The sequence below is a fragment of the Coregonus clupeaformis genome, chromosome 1, assembly GCF_020615455.1.
Source record: "Coregonus clupeaformis isolate EN_2021a chromosome 1, ASM2061545v1, whole genome shotgun sequence".
NCBI classification, from domain to species: domain Eukaryota; kingdom Metazoa; phylum Chordata; class Actinopteri; order Salmoniformes; family Salmonidae; genus Coregonus; species Coregonus clupeaformis.
This window is the reverse complement of record NC_059192.1, coordinates 48,504,118-48,525,219: the sequence shown is the minus strand read 5'-3', so window position 1 is coordinate 48,525,219 and position 21,102 is coordinate 48,504,118. Positions and strand designations below refer to the sequence as shown.

The following is a 21,102-nucleotide window of genomic DNA, read 5'->3' as shown; positions in this document are numbered from 1 at the left end:
TTATGTTAGATGTCTGTAGCTTATGCCTGCTCATACCATAACCCCACCGCCACCATGGGGCACTCTTTTCACAACGTTGACATCAGCAAACCGCTCGCCCACAGATAAGCTTCCCTGAGACGGTTAGTGAACAGTTTGTGCAGGAATTCTCTTGTTGTGCAAACCCACAGTTTCATCAGCTGTCCGGGTGGTTCGTTTCAGACCGTCCCGCAGGTGAAGAAGCCGGGTGTGGATGTCCTGGGCTGGCGTGGTTACACATGGTCTGCGGTTGTGAAGCTGGTTGGACGTACTGCCAAATTCTCTAACACAACGTTGGAGGTGGCTTATGGTAGAGAAATTAACATTAAATTCTCTGGCAACAGCTCTGGTGGACATTCCTGCAGTCAGCATGCCAATTGCACTCTCCCTCAAAACTTGAGACATCTGTGGCATTGTGTTCTGTGACAAAGCTGCACATTTCAGAGTGGCCTTTTTGTGTCCCGAGCAAAAGGTGAACCTGTGTAATGATCATGCTGTTTAATCAGCTTCTTGATATGCCACACCTGTCAGGTGGATGGATTATCTTGGCAAAGGTGCTCACTAACAGAGATGTAAACAAATTTGTGCAAAGCAATTGAGAGCAATACATTTTGTTTTGTGTTTGGAATGACTTGGGCGGGGACCAAACTCCCAATCTTCCAATCTCATGAGCATTATCACCTGTAGCCTAACTGATGCAGAATACTGGCTATGAAGAAATAGGCTGAAGCATGTGGTTGCCCATCTGTATTTGTGCTAATCAGCTAGATCAGTACTTCCCAAACTTTTTCAGTCATGCCCCCCTTTCATCATGGGGGAAGTCCAGTGGAGGCTGCTGGGGAGGACGGCTCATAATAATGGCTACAACGGAGCAAATGGAATGGCATCAAACCATGTATTTGATGTATTTCATACCATTCAACCTATTCCACTCCAGCCATAAGCACAAACCCATCCTTCCCAATTAAGGTGCCACCATCCTCCTGTGGGGGGAACATAAAATCAAATCAAATCAAATCAAATTGTATTTGTCACATACACGTGTTTAGCAGATGTTATTGCGGGTGTAGCGAAATGCTTGTGCTTCTAGCTCCGACAGTGCAGTAATATCTAACAAGTAATATCTAACAAATTCACAACATATACCCAATACACACAAATCTAAGTAAGGAATGGAATTTAAGAATATATACATATATGGACAAGCAATGACAGAACGGCATGGACTAAGATACAGTAGAATATTATAGAATATAGTATATACATATGAGATGAGTAATGCAAGATATGTAAACATTATTAAAGTGACTAGTGTTCAATTTTTTAAAGTGGCCAGTGATTTCAATAGGCAGCAGCAGCCTCTAATGAGCTGTCCAGAGCTGTCCAGGGATGTCTGGGACGCCCGCCGCGTGAGCGAGGCTAATGTAGGGTCCACCAAAGAGGAAGGGGGAAACAGTTTGTACCAGCCAATCACTGTGCTAGAGAGGTCCAGCTCCTCCAATAGGATCTGTGCAACTCCCATGAAGCATTTTTATCCATCATTCCAATTTGAACAGCTCCAGTAAAACACACACAGTATATCTTATCCAGTTCAATGAATGTATCGCCTCTAATGTGCTAGTGATGACCTTGAGATAGAAGCTGTTTTTCATTCTCTCGGTCCCAGCTTTGATGCACCTGTACTGACCTCGCCTTCTGGATGATAGCAGGGTGAACAGGCAGTGGCTCGGGTGGTTGATGTCCAGGAAGAGTAGCTGCTGCCTTGGCAGCAGCTAATGGGGATCCCTAATAAATACAAATACAAATGATATTTTTGGCCTTCCTGTGATATCGGGTGCTATCGGTGTCCTGGAGGGCTGGTAGTTTGCCCTCCAGGACACCTGCATACTGTGCCCCGCCATGCCCCCTCACCTCCCCCAATTAAATGAACTGCTACTATTGTTACACAACAATATGGTATAAGAGTAACACAATTATTCACATTGAATTAATAATTTAGCCTTTTACTCTTCAAGAAACGGTACATACAAACACCAGTACCTTTTCCCTTCCATATTGAAATCAAGAAGAAAAATGCAATCAAGGAGAAATAAACCAGTTTACTGCTGTGCAATGTCACATGCACCCATATTAATGAAGACTACGGTGGACCAATTTCTATTGGTTCTGGAAGTATTCAAAAGGTGATTATAAGGTTGCATAAACATGATGAATGCTATCCCCCCACAATTTTGGCTTTCAAAAAATATCATTTTCTATATTCTTAATCGTGCTTATGAATTGACCATGTTAAATTTGACTGTCATATTTTATTTCCTCCAAGTTAGCTCAGAGTTTTGAGAGTTTGTTAAGAAGAGAGAGGAGAGAGAGAAAGAGAGGAGATATTGAGTGTTTCTCCATTAAAAAAATTGGAGGCCCCTTACACTTCAGTGTTGTGATGCAAAAATTCTAGCAAAATGTATAGCGCATAGAATTAAAAAGGTATTGTCGGATATTATTCATTCTAATCAGACAGGTTTTTTACAATGAAGATTCATTGGAGATAATATAAGGCAAGTATTGGAAACAATAGAACATTATGGAAAATCTGAGAAACCAGGCCTGCTATTCATAGCAGACTTCGAAAAGGCATTTGATAAAGTACGACTGGGGTTTATATATAAATGCCTGGAGCATTTCAATTTTGGTGAATCTCTTATAAAATTGATCAAAATCATGTATAGTAACCCTAGGTGTAAAATAGTAAATAATGGCTATTTCTCCGAAAGTTTTAAACTGTCAAGAGGAGTGAAACAAGGTTGTCCACTTTCGGCATATCTATTTATTGTGGCCATCGAGATGTTAGCTATTAAAATCAGATCCAACAAGAATATCAGGGGATTAGAAATCCAGGGCTTAAAAACAAAGGTGTCATTGTACAATGATGATTCAAGTTTTCTTTTAAATCCACAACTAGAATCAATCCACAGCCTCATAGAGGATCTAGATACATTTCCTAACCTCTCTGTATTACAACCAAATTATGACAAATGTACTATATTACGTATTGGATCAATAAAATATACAATTTTTCATTGCCATGTAGTTTACCAATAAAATGGTCTGATGGTGATGTGGATATACTCGGAATACATATCCTAAAGGAAATAAATGATCTCACTTCAATAAATTATAATAGAAAGTTAGCAAAAATAGATAAGATCTTGCTACCATGGAAAGGTGGGTGCCTGTCAATTTGAAAAATCAATTTGAAAAATCACCCTGATTAACTCTTTAGTATTATCCCAGTTTACCTATTTGCTTATGGTCTTGCCTACGTCTAGCGAACAGTTTTTTAAATTATATGAGAAAAAAATATTCAATTTTATTTGGAACGGCAAGCCAGACAAAATTAAACGGGCCTATTTATATAATGAATATGAATTCGGAGGACAGAAATGAATAAATATTAAAGCATTAGACCTATCACTAAAAGCTTCAGTCATACAAAAGTTATACTTAAATCTGAACTGGTTCTCTAGCAAATTAGTAAGATTGACTCACCCAATGTTCAAGAATGGCCTTTTCCCCTTTATTCAGATTACAACCACTCACTTTCAGTAATTTGAAAAGGAAATCATCTCCCAGATATCACTATTTCTAAAACAAGCCATAGAAAGTTGGTTGCAATTTCAATTGAATCCTCCAGAAACGACAGAACAAATAATGCAACAAATATTGTGGTTAAACTCAAATATACTAATTGACAAAAAAACTTTTTTTTTGACAAAATGTTTAAAAAAGGTATAATCTTTGTAAATGATATCATCGGTAGGACTGGTGGAGTTATGTCGCACATGCAGCTAACAAAAACATATGGAAATGTCTGCTCTACCCAAAATTACAACCAAATAATTGCAGCCTTACCGCAAAAATGGAAGAGGAAAGTGGAAGGAGGAGAAAGTAAGGAACTTGTCTGTCGGCCTTGCATTAAAGAACATAATTGGTTAAGGAAAACTGTAATAAATAAAAAGGTATATCAGTTTCATTTAAGGACCAAAGGATTGACAGCCGTCCCATATACTGTAGACTTCAAAATAGTTGGGAAGAGATTTTTGACATACCGATCCCATGGCATAGTGTTTATGAACTGATACGCAAAACGACATCGGATTCAAAACTTAGAATCTTTCAATTTAAAGTATTATATAAAATTCTTGCTACCAATAGAATGTTATTTATATGGGGGATACAATCTTCCCAGCTCTGCAGATTTTGCTGCGAAGAGACAGAATCATTAGATCATTTGTTTTGGTACTGTCCATTTGTAGCTTGTTTTTGGACACAGGTCCAGGAATGGCTAAAGGATTGCAATATTTACCTGGAGCTAACCCTGCAGCTAGCACTACTGGGTGATCTGAAAAGTCATAGTCAATCGAACAATAACATAATAATCCTATTAGCAAAAATGTTTATTTTCAATTCACAATCTGTAGAAACAATAAGAATAGAAAGGTTCAGAACTTTTGTAAGACATCACAGTACTGTTGAAATATATATGGCAAATAGAAATCCTATATGGATGGTGTTAAAAGATAAATGGGAGGTGTTGAATGGAATTGAAGGATGGGACTAATAACAACTAACAACAAACAATAACAAGATAACTAATAATGTAGGCACGCTGTGTCCATAATAAGTGTATGGGTTGTAGGTTGGGAGCTTTTGTGAAGGAGCACAGTTAGAAAGATATGGCATATAGAAGCAAACCGGATGGACATCATGAATTTGGGGGGTCATGACCTATACAAATGTAAGTTACATGCCTGCGTATATGTTCTATTGCCTAATATAATCAATATTATAGCGAATTCGGGGGGTAGCCCCGACCAGGTTTCAAACCCAGGTCCAGCGACTGTCAAGCCAACACCTTAACCGTTATGCAAAGAGGTCCAAAACTCTTGACAAAGTTGCTAGGTGTTGGATTAAGGTTGCTACATTACCCCCTTCCTTTGGGAGAGCGTGTCCCCCCGCTTCTCTATACCAAGTCCCACACGTGCAAACACCTCTCCGATGACCATCCCACTTCTTACACCAATGTAGCGAATTCAGGGGGTTGCCCCGACAGGGACTTGAACCTGGATCCAGTGACTGTCCAGCCAACACCTTAACCATTATATCAAGAGGTCCAAACTTGTTGACGAGTTCACTAGGTGTTGGATTAAGGTCGCAAATTGTAACATTGTTTATTTACAAGTTAAGTTACATTGTATGGAAGGCCTGTACTCACCACCACGGATTGTTAGAGGACTGATGCTTCGCACCCCCTGACAAGACCATAGGGACAAGACTACCAATTATCCACTATTTTACACTTCCATACAGTAGGCCTAACCTATTTCCCACCCAGGCATTCAAGGAAAAGTCTGATTCTGAAGTGGCTTCTTGGAACTGATATTGACTTGAATTCTTGTCTTAATTCTATTCAGTTGGTAGGTAGCTGCATATTTGTTAGGCTACCTTTAACAATTTAAAGACAATTTTCTGGCTGTGGATGGTATAATCTGTGTTATAATTAGGTTTACTGTAAATGTTTTGAATATCACATGGGTATTGTCCTAGATTACTAAAATAGACAGACAGACAGACAGACAGACAGACAGACAGACAGACAGACAGACAGACAGACAGACAGACAGACAGACAGACAGATAGATAGATAGATAGATAGATAGATAGATAGATAGATAGATAGATAGATAGATAGATAGATAGATAGATAGATAGATTTTTCTATCTATCTATCTATCTATCTATAGAAAAATGTGTTATTTTGGGGAAACAATGGCATTGTGTTTGCATGTAGCTTTTTATCCCTGTTCTAGACTGGTTTTCTGTAGTACAATAATAGTGGCTATCTGATCATTGCAGTGTCATACAGTGAACGACAGGGGGCAGTGTGGAATCAGAAGATTCAGACAATTGGAGAAATGTTTCAGTTTTATTCCTCTAAAAATGGCACATATCTCAGTCAGTGAAAAGCTCTTTCTGCCCTCCTTTATTGCGGCTTCATTAACAGACATTTTCACACTCAAATTCTAAGTCAATTATTGTATTTTTACACATATGCACAATATATCACATACATTAAAACCTTTAATAACATAAACACAACAGATAGCCTAAGTTAGGTTAAATTAGATTTGTAAATTAGAAAAACAACAAAAAATAACAACCATTTACCACCATCAGAAAGGTGAGAGTCATGAACCCTGTCAGTGAATGGGGGTCATATCCATATCCAAAAGCCTGTATATGTTTGCAGTTAATTATCATCAGCTGTTTTCAGGGTTAGAAGAATATGAACGGTTATGGTCCCATTCATGATTGGGTTCATTCTCTGTCATCTCTCCCATTTTATACACTACCTGATCACCTCCATGTCTCAGAGGCACCAATGGTGTTGTCCCTCTTCTCGCTCTACCCTCCTCCCTCACTAGGCCTCAGAACCCAGGCTTTCCTAGTCACTTTCTTCTCATTTCTAAAGGCTGTGGGAAGTCCTTGACAAATATCCAAAGTTTCTCTCTCATGGCACACTTTGACATATCTCCCCTCCTCTAAATGCCAGTGAGAACCTTGACTCTGGGTTTATAACCGACACCCCTTTAAATAATTTGGCAGGGACAAAATGTCCCTGCTGCTTCCATATCCACAGCCCCTCTCATGTTTTTAACACTTCAGTCACAATAAATAAAAAATACACATCCATCATTAGTGTCATTTGTTTTAATACAACGTGAGCGGTGACATGGACACCAGACATCCAGAAAGGGCACACTAGTCTGGGAAGGGCTAGGTTGATGTGTTCATCCAGTTCGGTTTGCTGTCTGATCAGCTCTGCAAATAGGCAGTGACAGGATCGCAAGACACCTGTTGACTACGAGCCCGCCAAAACAGATAGCATTTCTCACTGACCACTGGGAGCCAGGGATCTGACCACCAACACAAACACTCAGGATGTAGAGAGGTCTAACATAACTTCTCCCTCCTCTCATCTTCCCAGGTGGGTTTCAGCAGACTGGAAGGGAGCCCCAGCCCTAGATCCATTAAATATTAGACCTAGCCATTGTCCAATGAAAACTGAGCAATGACCTCTGTTGGAGAGTCCAGATGTCATAAGAGAGTCATGTCAGTGGTTTCCTCTGAGTGAAGCATCATGGTGCTTGGCACTCATCTGATGGTGCTCACATTGAATCAGTGGACCTCTGACCCCCCTGTGTTAGCCTCACCTCTCCCTCCTCTGTCCGCTCGTCAGAGAGAGGGAAGACACAGGGCCTCAGCGATCCTCCTGTTGCAATTTTTTAAAGAAATCCTACATGTCAACATTTCAAGTTTCAAATAATCATTCAGTACAGGCTCTCTCACTCCCATGGCTATTTAAACAGTATTTAGCTGACTGTGTAGAAAGATAAGCCTTACACAAACCTCCTCCAGGACAGTGTGTATACTACTTACTGTGTATGTGTAACATGACTGGACCAAATTCCATCAAATGTCCTGATAGACAATGATTTAACAGACAAACCAGACAAATGCATTTCAGCAACAGCATGTGTGACAAGCAAGCTATGACTGCAATCACATGGATGACTATGATTTAAAGTTTATTATAGTACTTAGTTAACCTCATATGAACCATCCTGGTCTTGCGAGATCAGGATGGTTCGTACGAGGCTAGTTCTTAGTGACGTTGTTAGCAAATTACTTCTATTGCACAAACAAAAGGGTTGAAAATAATCAAATGCATGGAAACACATTTCTGAGTTTCAGCAATCAACCATTCATTTAGTGAGGGTTTCAAATCATTACAATCAAACACACTTAACACATTCGTAAAAACATTTTTGTTGGGTACTGAACAAGCTCATTGATCAGTATTTGACCACCTTATTACTTGATGTTTTGCAGATATTTTTTTATAGGGCTGAGATGTGTCCAGTTCTCTTAGTAACAGACAGGGTCTCCCAATCCCGATCACATGGCATCTGGTCTCCACACACACGGCTGGCCGCCCACCTTGGTGGCGATGAAGCGGGGTTTGGGTGCCTGCATGGCATTTGCCCTTAGGGGAGTGGGGAGGTTAGCAAGGAAACTAAGCTCAGGGGCACTCTGAAACTGCTTGGCTCCTTGGAGCCAACTGCAGGACACTCCAGGATAGGGTTCTGGGTAGGGGATGGGGATGGGGTTAGGGACAAGGGTGGCATTGATTCTGGGCAGCCCGGGCAGGCCCCCTGAATAGGTAGGAGCAAGGACGGGATGTGGGGCAGAGATAGGAGCTGGGGCAAAGACAGGGGCAGGGGGTGAGGAGAGAGGAGCAGGGGTTGGGGAGATCATGTCAGAGCGGGTCAGGCGCTCTCCCAGTGTTGTGGCTGAGCGAGGAGCGATCACGGTGGGGGCCAGGCTCGGGGCTGACATGGGCGTGGGTGTGGAGAAGCGCTTGATCTCATACACACGGGCCGCCTTGACTGGGATCTGTCTGGGAGGGGTCATGGTGCTGCCCACCATAGTAGTGTACCCTCCCTGCTGCTGTCTCTGGTCCTGGTAGGAGGGCATCGCCGACAGGTTGGCAACACTACCCCCGAACATAGCTGAGTTGAGCTGGTAAGGCTGCCTTCTCATGAAATCCAGAGCTTTGATTCCCTCCCTCTGAAAGGCGATCCCTCCTTTGCCTCCCCAGCCCCCCCTGTCAAACCTGCTGGTATCGCTCTGTGGCCCCACAGGACAGGAGGGGGCCAGCAGAGGGTTGTAGCCAATAGGCGGGGGGGCGCGGATGTTGGGGGATAACTTCCACTGTGAGATGATATTGGGGTTGGGAGCATCCTGGGGCTCGGCCCCTGGGTGGGTGACCTCCTGCTGGTAGGCGGTCTCCTGTGGAGTGTCTACCACATACTGGTCCATGCAGCTCTGCCTGCGGGCAAACAGCTGAGCCCCCTTGCCCTCTTCCTGGGGGATCTGGGGGGCCTCGTGGATGACCCGGGGTTTGGGGGCCACCGGTGGAGGCATCCTTCCCCGGCAGGCTTCAGCACCCTGGTCTTCCTCAGCGCCTGACTCAAAGGCCATCATACTCTCTGAGTAGCTTCCGTAGCGGGGCCTGTCATCCAGGTTCTGCACCATGTTCAGCAGGTCAGGGTTGGGAGAATTCTTCTTCTCACCAGGGACTCCGAACATGGGCCTCCTACCGCTGCGCCGACGAGCCTCCTGGAGGATGCCGGTACGACCACCAGGGGGAGGTGGGACCTTGGACTTGGGGGATCTGGGTATAGGTGTTGGGGTTGTGGGGGGTGGGAGTGGAACAACTGAGACAGAAGCTTGGGACATCTGGGCAACAGAAACTTGAGGCTGGGGTATGGGTGCACCTGAGAATGGTGATGGAGGTGGAATTGAGGGTACATTGGCAAATGATACTGGAGGTGGGGGTATGGGGCCACCTGAAAATTGTGCTGGGGGTGGACGTATGGCTATGAAGGAAGCCTGTGGAACAGAGGACATGGGTGGTTCTGCCAGGTTCTCCACAGAGAAGGCAGGACGGGGATGAATGGCCGATGCTGAGGAGGAGGTGGAGAAGGGTCCTCTGGACACAGAGGACGGGGGAGAGAAGGAGGGATTACCACTTGGAGGCAGCTCTGATGAGGAAGAGAAGGGAGGTCCTACAATAGACACAGAGGTCGCCGGACGCGGGGCCCTTTTGGTGATGACGGGGCGGAACACAACAGGAGCGGTGGCGGCTCGGTTGGTCACAAACCCTGGGTTGAAGGGGCGGGCTGTTCTGTTGAGCACAGAGCTGGAGGAGAGTTCTGGCAGCGGTGTTTGGGGCGGAGGTATGTGAGTGGTTAAGATAGACACTTGGGTGGTGATTGGTTTGGGTGCCACAGTCAGGGGTGACATCACCATGCTAGCCATGCTCACTGCAGAGTAGGCTACGTCTCCATTAGCCATGCTGTAGGCAGTAGGAGCAGCTGGGGCCGGTGCCATAGGCCTCTCTGCCACAGACCGAGCCTCCTCCTGGAAGGCTACAGGGGGCGGTGGTGCTGTAGGCTGCTGAGGCTGGTACATCTGTGGTTGTGTTTCTGCCTGGGGCTGGCTCTGTGTATATGGCTGAGGCTGCTCCTGGATCTGTAGTTGGTTCGGTGATTGGGTCCTTGTCTGAGGTTGGGCGGCAGCCACCTTCTTGGCGTGCTCGGCCGCCCTCTTCCTCTGCTGCTCAAACAGCTGGGCGCCCTTCCCAGAGATGTCACTCAGGCCGGGACTGGGGGCATCTTCTGCCCCGTCCCCTCGCTCCCCCCCTGCGGTCGCCCTCTTCTCCAGCGCATCTAGGTAGTCACTGTCCCAGGTGGTGTCGGGGGCGGCTGAGAAGCCATCCTCATCAAACTCCGACTCGCTTCCTGGGAAGAGACCATCTTCCTCCTGGGAATTGTGCTGCATGTCTTCGTCCACACTGCCGAAGCTGGTCAGCGTGTACTTCTTGGAGCGCTGCCTGCGCTTCTTGAACATCAGCACACCCTTGGAGTGGGGGTTGGGGGCGTCTGTCAGAAGGGAGGCGATGGAGCGGCACTTGGTTCTGGCCTCCTTCACCTTTTTATCTTGAGCCGTGTCACCCCGGTTCAGTTCTGTAGGTGTCAGAGAGCATTTTTTAGGGTGGGTATGTCTGTAGAAATGCCATTACTGTTTCTATGTTATCTTGGTTGGGGTAATTTTCATTTCAATCCAGTCGATACATTTTTTGAAAAGTTCTGGATGAAACTTATTTTCAATTCTTGAATAGGAGTTATAATTCATCTGAACTGATTAACTTAAAAAACTAACATAATATACACAAAAAGATCACGGGATAGTATTTTATAGGGTGGACATTGATGCATTGGCAACAGTAAAGGGGGATTTTTTTTAACCAGTGATGAACGACCAGATTTAACCTTTAAATGGAGAACTCAGCGTGACATCAGGTTCTAAAAACAGCAGGGAGAGTCTTTAACAAGCATCCATCTTCTAACATGCTACCAGAGCACATCCGGAAAAATGACTGGCAAGCCACAGGCTTTTCACATTAACCAAGGTGATATTATGTTTTTTATAGTGTAATGATGTCATGTCATAGTATCGTGGGGAACAGGTTAGAGTTACTAGATAAGTGGTTAGGAGACAGAAAGTGTACATTACTTATGTCAAGGTAGATTAGTGATGTTTAGGATAGCATGATTGATGGACAGGATACTGACTTGGGGTAAGGGTGATGAACATCAAAGACTGGGAGTGCCCATGGAGACTTACTAGATGTATGCCAAGAAGAGGGTAACAGAAGGTATATAAGGTAGAGTGTCTTCTCTGTTCAAGTTAGTTCGTAACACCAAGGGCAAAGCTCTGGTCATTGTTGTAACGAACCCGGTACCGATCATTAAACATTTGCATTAACTGTCTACAAAGTGTCTAACTATATTCTTGCATCCTTGATTATTTGATACCCAAGAAACTCATCATAACACAAGGTAAAGGAGAAATCCCAAGTTCCCAGCTACTAACTTCACCAAATAGCATAAAGAGTTAACGGAAAGTCCCATCTTGTAGGCAGAGGTTGTACATTTCCACTAATTTGTTATGGTTTTAATAAGCGTAGGGAGGCTAAATCTATGATCCCAATGTCCTCAACTATGTAAGGAGTTGTTATTTAATTTGTCACCGGCAGTGTCCCTTAACAGGACATGTGACTGTGAACCTCTAATTAGGGACACTCAGGGATTTATGGCAGTTTATTTCTTTAACTTCTTAAAACAGCAACATCTTCGAATAGCCTCAGCCCTCCCTGTCCTGGAGTTTATAACTGACAGGTGGGCATGTTGTAAGTCTTTTGTACAGTGGGGGAAAAAAGTATTTAGTCAGCCACCAATTGTGCAAGTTCTCCCACTTAAAAAGATGAGAGAGGCCTGTAATTTTCATCATAGGTACACGTCAACTATGACAGACAAAATGAGTTTTTTTTTCTCCAAAAAATCACATTGTAGGATTTTTAATGAATTTATTTGCAAATTATGGTGGGAAATAAGTATTTGGTCAATAACAAAAGTTTCTCAATACTTTGTTATATACCCTTTGTTGGCAACGACACAGGTCAAACGTTTTCTGTAAGTCTTCACAAGGTTTTCACACACTGTTGCTGGTATTTTGGCCCATTCCTCCATGCAGATCTCCTCTAGAGTAGTGATGTTTTGGGGCTGTCACTGGGCAACACGGACTTTCAACTCCCTCCAAAGATTTTCTATGGGGTTGAGATCTGGAGACTGGCTAGGCCACTCCAGGACCTTGAAATGCTTCTTACGAAGCCACTCCTTCGTTGCCCGGGCGGTGTGTTTGGGATCATTGTCATGCTGAAAGACCCAGCCACGTTTCATCTTCAATGCCCTTGCTGATGGAAGGAGGTTTTCACTCAAAATCTCACGATACATGGCCCCATTCATTCTTTCCTTTACACGGATCAGTCGTCCTGGTCCCTTTGCAGAAAAACAGCCCCAAAGCATGATGTTTCCACCCCCATGCTTCACAGTAGGTATGGTGTTCTTTGGATGCAACTCAGCATTCTTTGTCCTCCAAACATGACGAGTTGAGTTTTTACCAAAAAGTTATATTTTGGTTTCATCTGACCATATGACATTCTCCCAATCCTCTTCTGGATCATCCAAATGCACTCTAGCAAACTTCAGACGGGCCTGGACATGTACTGGCTTAAGCAGGGGGACACGTCTGGCACTGCAGGATTTGAGTCCCTGGCGGCGTAGTGTGTTACTGATGGTAGGCTTTGTTACTTTGGTCCCAGCTCTCTGCAGGTCATTCACTAGGTCCCCCCGTGTGGTTCTGGGATTTTTGCTCACCGTTCCTGTGATCATTTTGACCCCACGGGGTGAGATCTTGCGTGGAGCCCCAGATTGAGGGAGATTATCAGTGGTCTTGTAAGTCTTCCATTTCCTAATAATTGCTCCCACAGTTGATTTCTTCAAACCAAGCTGCTTACCTATTGCAGATTCAGTCTTCCCAGCCTGGTGCAGGTCTACAATTTTGTTTCTGGTGTCCTTTGACAGCTCTTTGGTCTTGGCCATAGTGGAGTTTGGAGTGTGACTGTTTGAGGTTGTGGACAGGTGTCTTTTATACTGATAACAAGTTCAAACAGGTGCCATTAATACAGGTAACGAGTGGAGGACAGAGGAGCCTCTTAAAGAAGAAGTTACAGGTCTGTGAGAGCCAGAAATCTTGCTTGTTTGTAGGTGACCAAATACTTATTTTCCACCATAATTTGCAAATAAATTCATTAAAAATCCTACAATGTGATTTTCTGGATTTTTTTTCTCAATTTGTCTGTCATAGTTGACGTGTACCTATGATGAAAATTACAGGCCTCTCTCATCTTTTTAAGTGGGAGAACTTGCACAATTGGTGGCTGACTAAATACTTTTTTTCCCCACTGTATATATGTACTTGGTCAGGAGTTTATTATTGACATAAAGTATGACATGATCACATACCCTACTGTAGATAACAGAGATTCTCTGTTATTGTAAGAAATAAAATATTTGTATATATGGAATTTCCCTTTAATCTGCCATAATAGTCCATCTGTCTAGGGATCGTTATTGCTTGACAAACTCAAAGATTACAATTCAAATATGGAAAACTACTTATGTGATCCTGCTTTAGGTGGCTTTTCAATATGAGTTTAACCATTTCTGTGACTGATAAGTTGTAGTTGCTTTCTCACACCAACATAATTTATTAATTTTACTGATCCATTATTGGCCTTATCTTAAAACCATCAATTTCTGTGTTCCTTTGCACTAAGTGGAGCATCTGAAACATCCGTCATGGAACGTCATCCCACAGCAAACCTCTTCATCGCTGATACACAAACATGCATTCTTCAGCTGTTAGCCGAGGTCACTGGTCCATACATCAGCTGTCTGACAGACTGATCAGAGCAGAGGACACTCAGCCTCACTATCATTAGCTATTAGTGTATTGGTGCCTAACCATCCGGCCAAAGACAGCACATGTGTGTGTATTTTGTATATTCACGTGTATGAATGGAATGTTATCATCTTTTGTTTACTCTGTTTTAAATGTGTCTTACATATACAGTACATATACATTATACAGTTGAAGTCGGAAGTTTACATACACTTAGGTTGGAGTCATTAAAACTTGCTTTTCAATCACTCCACAAATGTATTGTTAACAAACTATAGTTTTGGCAAGTCGGTTAGGACATCTACTTTATGCATGACACAAGTAATTTTTCCAACAATTGTTTACAGACAGATTATTTCACTTATAATTCACTGTATCACAATTCCAGTGGGTCAGAAGTTTACATACACTAAGTTGACTGTGCCTTTAAACAGCTTGGAAAATTCCAGAAAATTATGTCATGGCTTTAGAAGCTTCTGATAGGCTAATTGACATAATTTGAGTCAATTGGAGGTGTACCTGTGGATGTATTTCAAGGCCTACCTTCAAACTCAGTGCCTCTTTGCTTGACATCATTGGAAAATCCAAATAAATCAGCCAAGACCTCAGAAAACAAATTGTAGACCTCCACAAGTCTGGTTCATCATTGGGAGCAATTTCCAAACGCATGAAGGTACCACGTTCATCTGTACAAACAATAGTACGCAAGTATAAACACCATGGGACCACACAGCCATCATACCGCTCAGGAAGGAGACGCGTTCTGTCTCCTAGAGATGAACGTACTATGGTGCGAAAAGTGCAAATCAATCCCAGAACAACAGCAAAGGACCTTGTGAAGATGCTGGAGGAAACTGGTACAAAAGTATCTATATCCACAGTAAAATGAGTCCTATATCGACATAACCTGAAAGGCTGCTCAGCAAGGAAGCAGCCACTGCTCCAAAACCACCATAAAAAAGCCAGACTACGGTTTGCAACTGCACATGGGGACAAAGATCGTACTTTTTGGAGAAATGTCCTCTGGTCTGATTAAACAAAAATAGAACTGTTTGGCCATAATGACCATCGTTATGTTTGGAGGAAAAAGGGGAAGGCTTGCAAGCCGAAGAACACCATCCCAACCGTGAAGCACGGGGTGGCAGCATCATGCTGTGGGGGTGCTTTGCTGCAGGAGGGACTGGTTCACTTCACAAAATAGATGGCATCATGAGGAAGGAAAATTATGTGGATATATTGAAGCAACATCTCAAGACATCAGTCAGGAAGTTAAAGCTTGGTCGCAAATTGGTCTTCCAAATGGACAATGACCCCAAGCATACCTCCAAAGTTGTGGCAAAATGGCTTAAGGACAACAAAGTCAAGGTATTGGAGTGGCCATCACAAAGCACGCTGAGTGGCGCAGTGGTCTAAGGCACTGCATCGCAGTGCTAACTGTGCCACTAGAGATCCTGGTTTGAATCCAGGCTCTGTCGCAGCCGGCCGCGACCGGGAGACTCATGGGCGGCGCACAATTGGCCCAGGGTAGGGGAGGGAATGGCCGGCAGGGATGTAGCTCAGTTGATAGAGGGTTTGTGGGTTCGATTCCCATGTGGGGCCAGTATAAAACAAATATGTATTCACTAACTGTAAGTCTCTCTGGATAAGAGTGTCTGCTAAATGACTAAATTGTAAACCTCAATCCTATAGAACATTTGTGGGCAGAACTGAAAAAGCATGTGAGAGCAAGGAGGCCTGCAAACCTGACTCAGTTACACCAGCTCTGTCAGGAGGAATGGGCCAAAATTCACCCAACTTATTGTGGGAAGCTTGTGGAAGGCTACCCGAAACGTTTGACTCAAGTTAAACAATTTAAAGGCAATGCTACCAAATACTAATTGAGTGTGTGTAAATTTCTGACCCACTGGGAATGTGATGAACGAAAAAAAAGCTTAAATAAATAATTATCTCTGCTATTATTCTGACATTTCACATTCTTAAAATAAAGTGGTGATCCTAACTGACCTAAGACAGGGAATTTTTACTAGGATTAAATATCAGGAATTGTGAAAAACTGAGTTTAAATGTATTTGGCTAAGGTATATGTAAACTTCCGACTTCAACTGTACATAAAAATATGTATGTTTTTCTTAAATGTACCCTTGCTTTTTATTTCAGTCTTAGCGAGATGTAGCAAGACATGAACATGAGAGGGGAATATAGTGGAGGAGAAGGACAGAGTGATGTGTAAAGTTGGTCAGAGAGGGAAAGTGAGATGGGGGAGAACTACTCTGCTACTTGATATCAGATAGCAGCTGCATGGAGATGCTTTTCCCTGTTCATGCATGCAGTGCTCGGGTTATCGGACAACTGAACCAGGGGACAAATATAGCCCCTGTTCTAAGTAGAAGGGACCGCCTCTGTCCTCTTAAAAGGGCCCCATGCAGACTAATGCTGTCTCATGAGGAATACTCTGCCTTTACCTGAGAGGACAATGTCAATTTAAATAACTTAAATAACTCACAATATGCAGTGCCAGCCTCAACTAGCCATTACATGACTAATTCTTTGTACAGTAATACATCCCATATCACCCTGCGGGTCATGATTAGGATACTTACTGGCTTGCTTGGCCTTGTCCATGTAGGTGACACTGAGCTCCTCGTCCAGAGGGGTGTCTATGGGCCCCACCATGGGTACCAGCTGCCTGCGGGAGCTTAGCTGCATGGCCTCCTTGGCCCTCTCGGGGGACACCAGTGGGACCATGTTGGAGGGCTCCTGGAATCCACTGTCCTCCTCCACCACTCTGTCCTGCCCTGAGACCTGGTCCTCAACTGAGGAGATGATGGAGGATGTCTCTGTGGAGGTCTGGGAGGACCATATCCTTGGAGGGGGCTGGTAGATCACTTCCCTTCGGGCCACCCCCGGCAGGCCCTCTCCCCCTCCTCTGCCATCCAGTAACCCGTGGCCCTGGAGTCCTGGGTAGACCCGGGCATCTGGAGCACTGTCATAGCCGCTAAACTCTGAGGTCTCCCCTCCTTCTGGGGAGGCTCTACCGGAGGCTTTTCCGGGTAAGTTGCTGGGACTTCTGTGCTTCTGCTTCCTCTGCCTCTCGTTGGCCGCCACGTCTGCGTCACTGTCTGTCTCCCCGTAGTAGGCCTCGCTGCCTGGGGGCGAGGTGAGGCCTCTGCGCACCATGGGGGACAGGAGGGAGCACCTGCCATGGGGGACCTCCCTGACAGCGGCTGTGTGGTGGGATCTGGAGGAGGGGGACATGGCACGCAGGGTGGCTCGGTACTCTTTGTCGATACGGGGTGACGGGGCGCGGGTCAACAGCACCACGGACTGGAAGCCTGCCGGCGCCCTGTGGGAGCAAATTCACAACACGGTTACTTAACTATTGTTGGTCATACTGCTCTGGCTTATCCTATTTGCGTAGCACTTAATGATGGAGTAGCACTTAATGATGGAGTAGCACTTAATGATGGAGTAAAACGTAATGATGGAGTAGCACTTAATGCTAACATAGCAGGTAAAACAATATGTTAACAGCAGGGTTACTTGACAGACAGGTGTACACATCAATGGTGATTGTAATTGCTCTCTGACCTCTTGACCCGGATGTGTAGTATTCCTGGGGAGCTGTCGATTATGGTCATGGCCTGGGCATGGGACAGACCTCCACAAGGCTGGCCGTTGATGGACACCAGCTCATCACCCTCCCGCAGTCCTGCCCTGCACGCCTTACTGCGCTTACGCACCTACACCAGCAGAGAGACAAAACATCACCCACAGTATTCAATATAAGACTGCCAACAGCACCCAATACGATGCTCTCTCTCTAACGATCTCTTTCTCTAACGATCACTCTCCCTCTCTGACTATTTATCTCTGTCGTCTCTCCCTTTTTCTGAAAAGTGATATTGTATGAAGAACATGACAAAGCCGCTCTTGATGTCTAGTCTTCATGACTTGCCCTGACAGCTTGGACGTGCAGCAGACATTGCCCACAAGCTGTGGCAGAAGTGAAGCCCTCTTACCCACTTTATCAGGGAAATGCCAGCCAGCACCTCTCCTCCCCCATGCACTCTCCCTCTATTTGTGTACAGGGTCAACCCATAGGCAGCACCTTGCCAGTCCTATGCTGTTATACTGTGTACATGTAAGTTATGTAGTACTTAGCATATTGCAGAGGAATGTATTTATTCTAAACCCCTAGAGGTTATTCTAGGATATGATACTGAATACATCTGCATATTGAATATGTTATGGCTGCAAATAGTGTGCATGTGTTCATTGTTTGGATCTGAGGCAGGGTATACAGGGTTCAACCCAATTAATCACTATAAGAATATTCAGGGCTGACATTTTAGGCCCGTAATTAAATCACAGGTCCCAGTTAGCTAACCCTGTCAAAGTGGCCCTGACTTTGTGTTGCTACTTGAAGACGGGTACATTAATAAGTCTATCAGTCACCTTGTGGTCTTAGCTCCTGGCTGCTGCCCCTGTATCAAAACACACACACATGCATATTCACATGTACACACACACACACACTTAACATGATTATGCTGCCTCCTTTTCTGAGGTCAGGGGTCTTACGGTTTTAGATTGGCCTCCATAGACACAGCTGTCTGTTCAGATAAGGTGAGCTGATGTCCTACGCTCCTACGCAACTGCGCAAGTCACCTCCATGTTGGATTATGATCTACTATTTTTGAGGGACCATTATTCTAAGGGCTCTAATAGTAATGTTGTTCTCTATTATGCAATTCAGGAAGTAGGGTACGGCCGTCGTGTTGATGCAACCTATGAGATTTAAAGAGTGTGTACATGTTGAAGCTACATGACCTAAGAACCTTTTACTCTGGTAGAAACTTGATACATCAAGGGTTACATTGATGTGTGTGAGGATAGAGTATTTTGTCTTTGTTTTGGAGGGGCTCTTTAGCCCTTTATCAACTAGCACTGGCAAAGAATACAACCTTCACTAGGCTGAAACACACACCTTGGTGAGCCACCCCTCAACCCAGAATAGCCAGGTTGAAAAGCAATTATTCTCAGTTAACACTCTGTAAATGTGGTTTCAGTGTGTGTGTGTGTGTGTGTGTGTGTGTGTGTGTGTGTGTGTGTGTGTGTGTGTGTGTGTGTGTGTGTACTGTATTTACTAAAATAACCTATCCAGAAAAATGACTTATATTCAGATGAACAGAGAATAGATCCAACAGAAATACTTTGGTGTAAAACCTTCCTGAACTGTGAACTAATATGCTGTATGTACAGTATCTATGACAACTTTGATGAACTGGATATCCTCTTATGAATATGTGTAGTGACTGACTGAGAACCAGCCACTCAGAAACGAGTGCCAATGATGACCTTCTGCAAATGATGACCCTGATCTGTCCAACATGTGTATTTTATAGCTAGATATTTTTTCTCATGTCATTAGAGATTCATGATCAAAATCCACATAGCATGAAATTATGTCTGCCTAGAAACACACTATTTCTTACACACCCAAGATCTATGACTACTGATATGAAAGGTGATTAAAGAAAAAAACATACCACATGGGAGGGTGAGAGGGGTTGCTACATACCCACATGAAAGAATACTACAGTTTACTATAGAATACTACAGTACTTACAATATAATTATTTTTAATGGTTACATTCCAAGCAGTAGAAGTTTAAAGTTCAACAGCTCTATCAATCACTCCAATGTCTGCACATGACTAATTCCAGAACAGACACATGACTCATGCTCAGGTCTTTCGGCCCCTGCCAATGGTGGCAGCCAATATTCCATCCAAACCACATTCACAACCCTTTATATCACACTAATTCCAGACTCAATATATCATAGAATGCACTGTCATAGAAAAAAATGAACACCCACCATTTTGTCTGCAATTATTCAGAATGTCCCTATTACTGTATCCCCTGTCCCTTGTAACAGTTTTACCATCCTATCTTTCACTGAAGCCATACCTTGGCCACCTGAAGTGGTTTCTGATGCTCCACGCCCCCCTGGAGACGAAAGCCCCATGGTGCTCCACCGGACAAGGTGATTATAACCTCTTCTGACACCATTATTGTATGATACGTTCCCCTTTTTAGTGTTTCCGTCCGTTTGTCTGTCTTTCTGGGGGGGCCCTCAAGGCGTTTGCTCCATTGCTGTCAGGGCCCCCTCAGAGAGCTCTGTCCACTCTCCTTCAGCTATAATGTCCTAGAGCTGACTTCTCTCAGCCCACTACTCTGGCACCTGGGCACACAAACACACACTTTCTCACTGACACCCACACATGCCCACACACACTCTGAGCATGAGCACTGCTGATAGGGTTGCAGGCTGGGGGAGCTGAGAGAGAGAGAGAGAGAGAGAGAGAGAGAGAGAGAGAGAGAGAGAGAGAGAGAGAGAGAGAGAGAGAGGGTGGGAAAGGAGAAGATAGGAGGGGGAGAGAGACTTGTGTCTGCTTACACAGTGGAATGCTGGCCTGAGTGAGTGAGGGGAGGGTCTAACTGCACACTTGTCCTGTCACTAAGACCGCAGAGTTGAACTTATTTTCTATTTAACCTTTATTTTATCAGGGAATCATATTGAGACCAAGGTCTGTTTTACAGATGAGCCCTGAATTACCGAAATTACAGAAATACACACATCAAAATATAAATACAAATAGCAAGCAGAAAGAAAACACGGTCATAAAAAACAAACACATTCATCAGTAATAAGGTCCTCAAACAGCTTTATAAATTGCCCTAGAGCCCTCAAACTCAACTCTGGACCTCGAAGCCAGTTCCACTGCATTTTTACATTATTCCACTCTAATCAGGAACTGATTTTGACCTTGGAGACCAGGTGGGTGCAATTAATTATCAGGTAGAACAGAAAACCAGCAGGCTCCGGACCTGGTAGGGTAAGCGTTGAATACCCCTGCCCTAGAGGCACCAAAAAATAAAATGTTTCTGTAAAACAATAAAGGGAAACTGTAGTTAGATTGAGCCTGGTCAACCGTAGGGGCAATAGCATACACAACAGTATCACAGGCATACAATTGCAGGTTAAATTTTTTTACAGATAAGTCAATATTGTTAATGTGAACAGTAAAATGTA

General features: G+C 44.0%; 1 protein-coding gene across 1 annotated transcript; it reads right to left on the bottom strand.

Annotated features, from left to right (window-relative positions):
• Positions 1-5,984: 5,984 nt before the first annotated feature.
• LOC121569829 (synaptopodin 2-like protein) lies at positions 5,985-20,308 on the bottom strand. The gene is made up of 4 exons (XM_041881059.1): positions 19,977-20,308; positions 17,593-17,744; positions 16,605-17,347; positions 5,985-10,664 (listed from the first exon to the last, which is right to left on the bottom strand). The coding sequence occupies exons 1-4, from the start codon at positions 20,076-20,078 to the stop codon at positions 8,032-8,034; spliced, it is 3,630 nt and encodes a 1,209-aa protein (XP_041736993.1). The 5' UTR covers positions 20,079-20,308; the 3' UTR covers positions 5,985-8,031.
• Between the last annotated feature and the right edge of the window lie 794 nt (positions 20,309-21,102).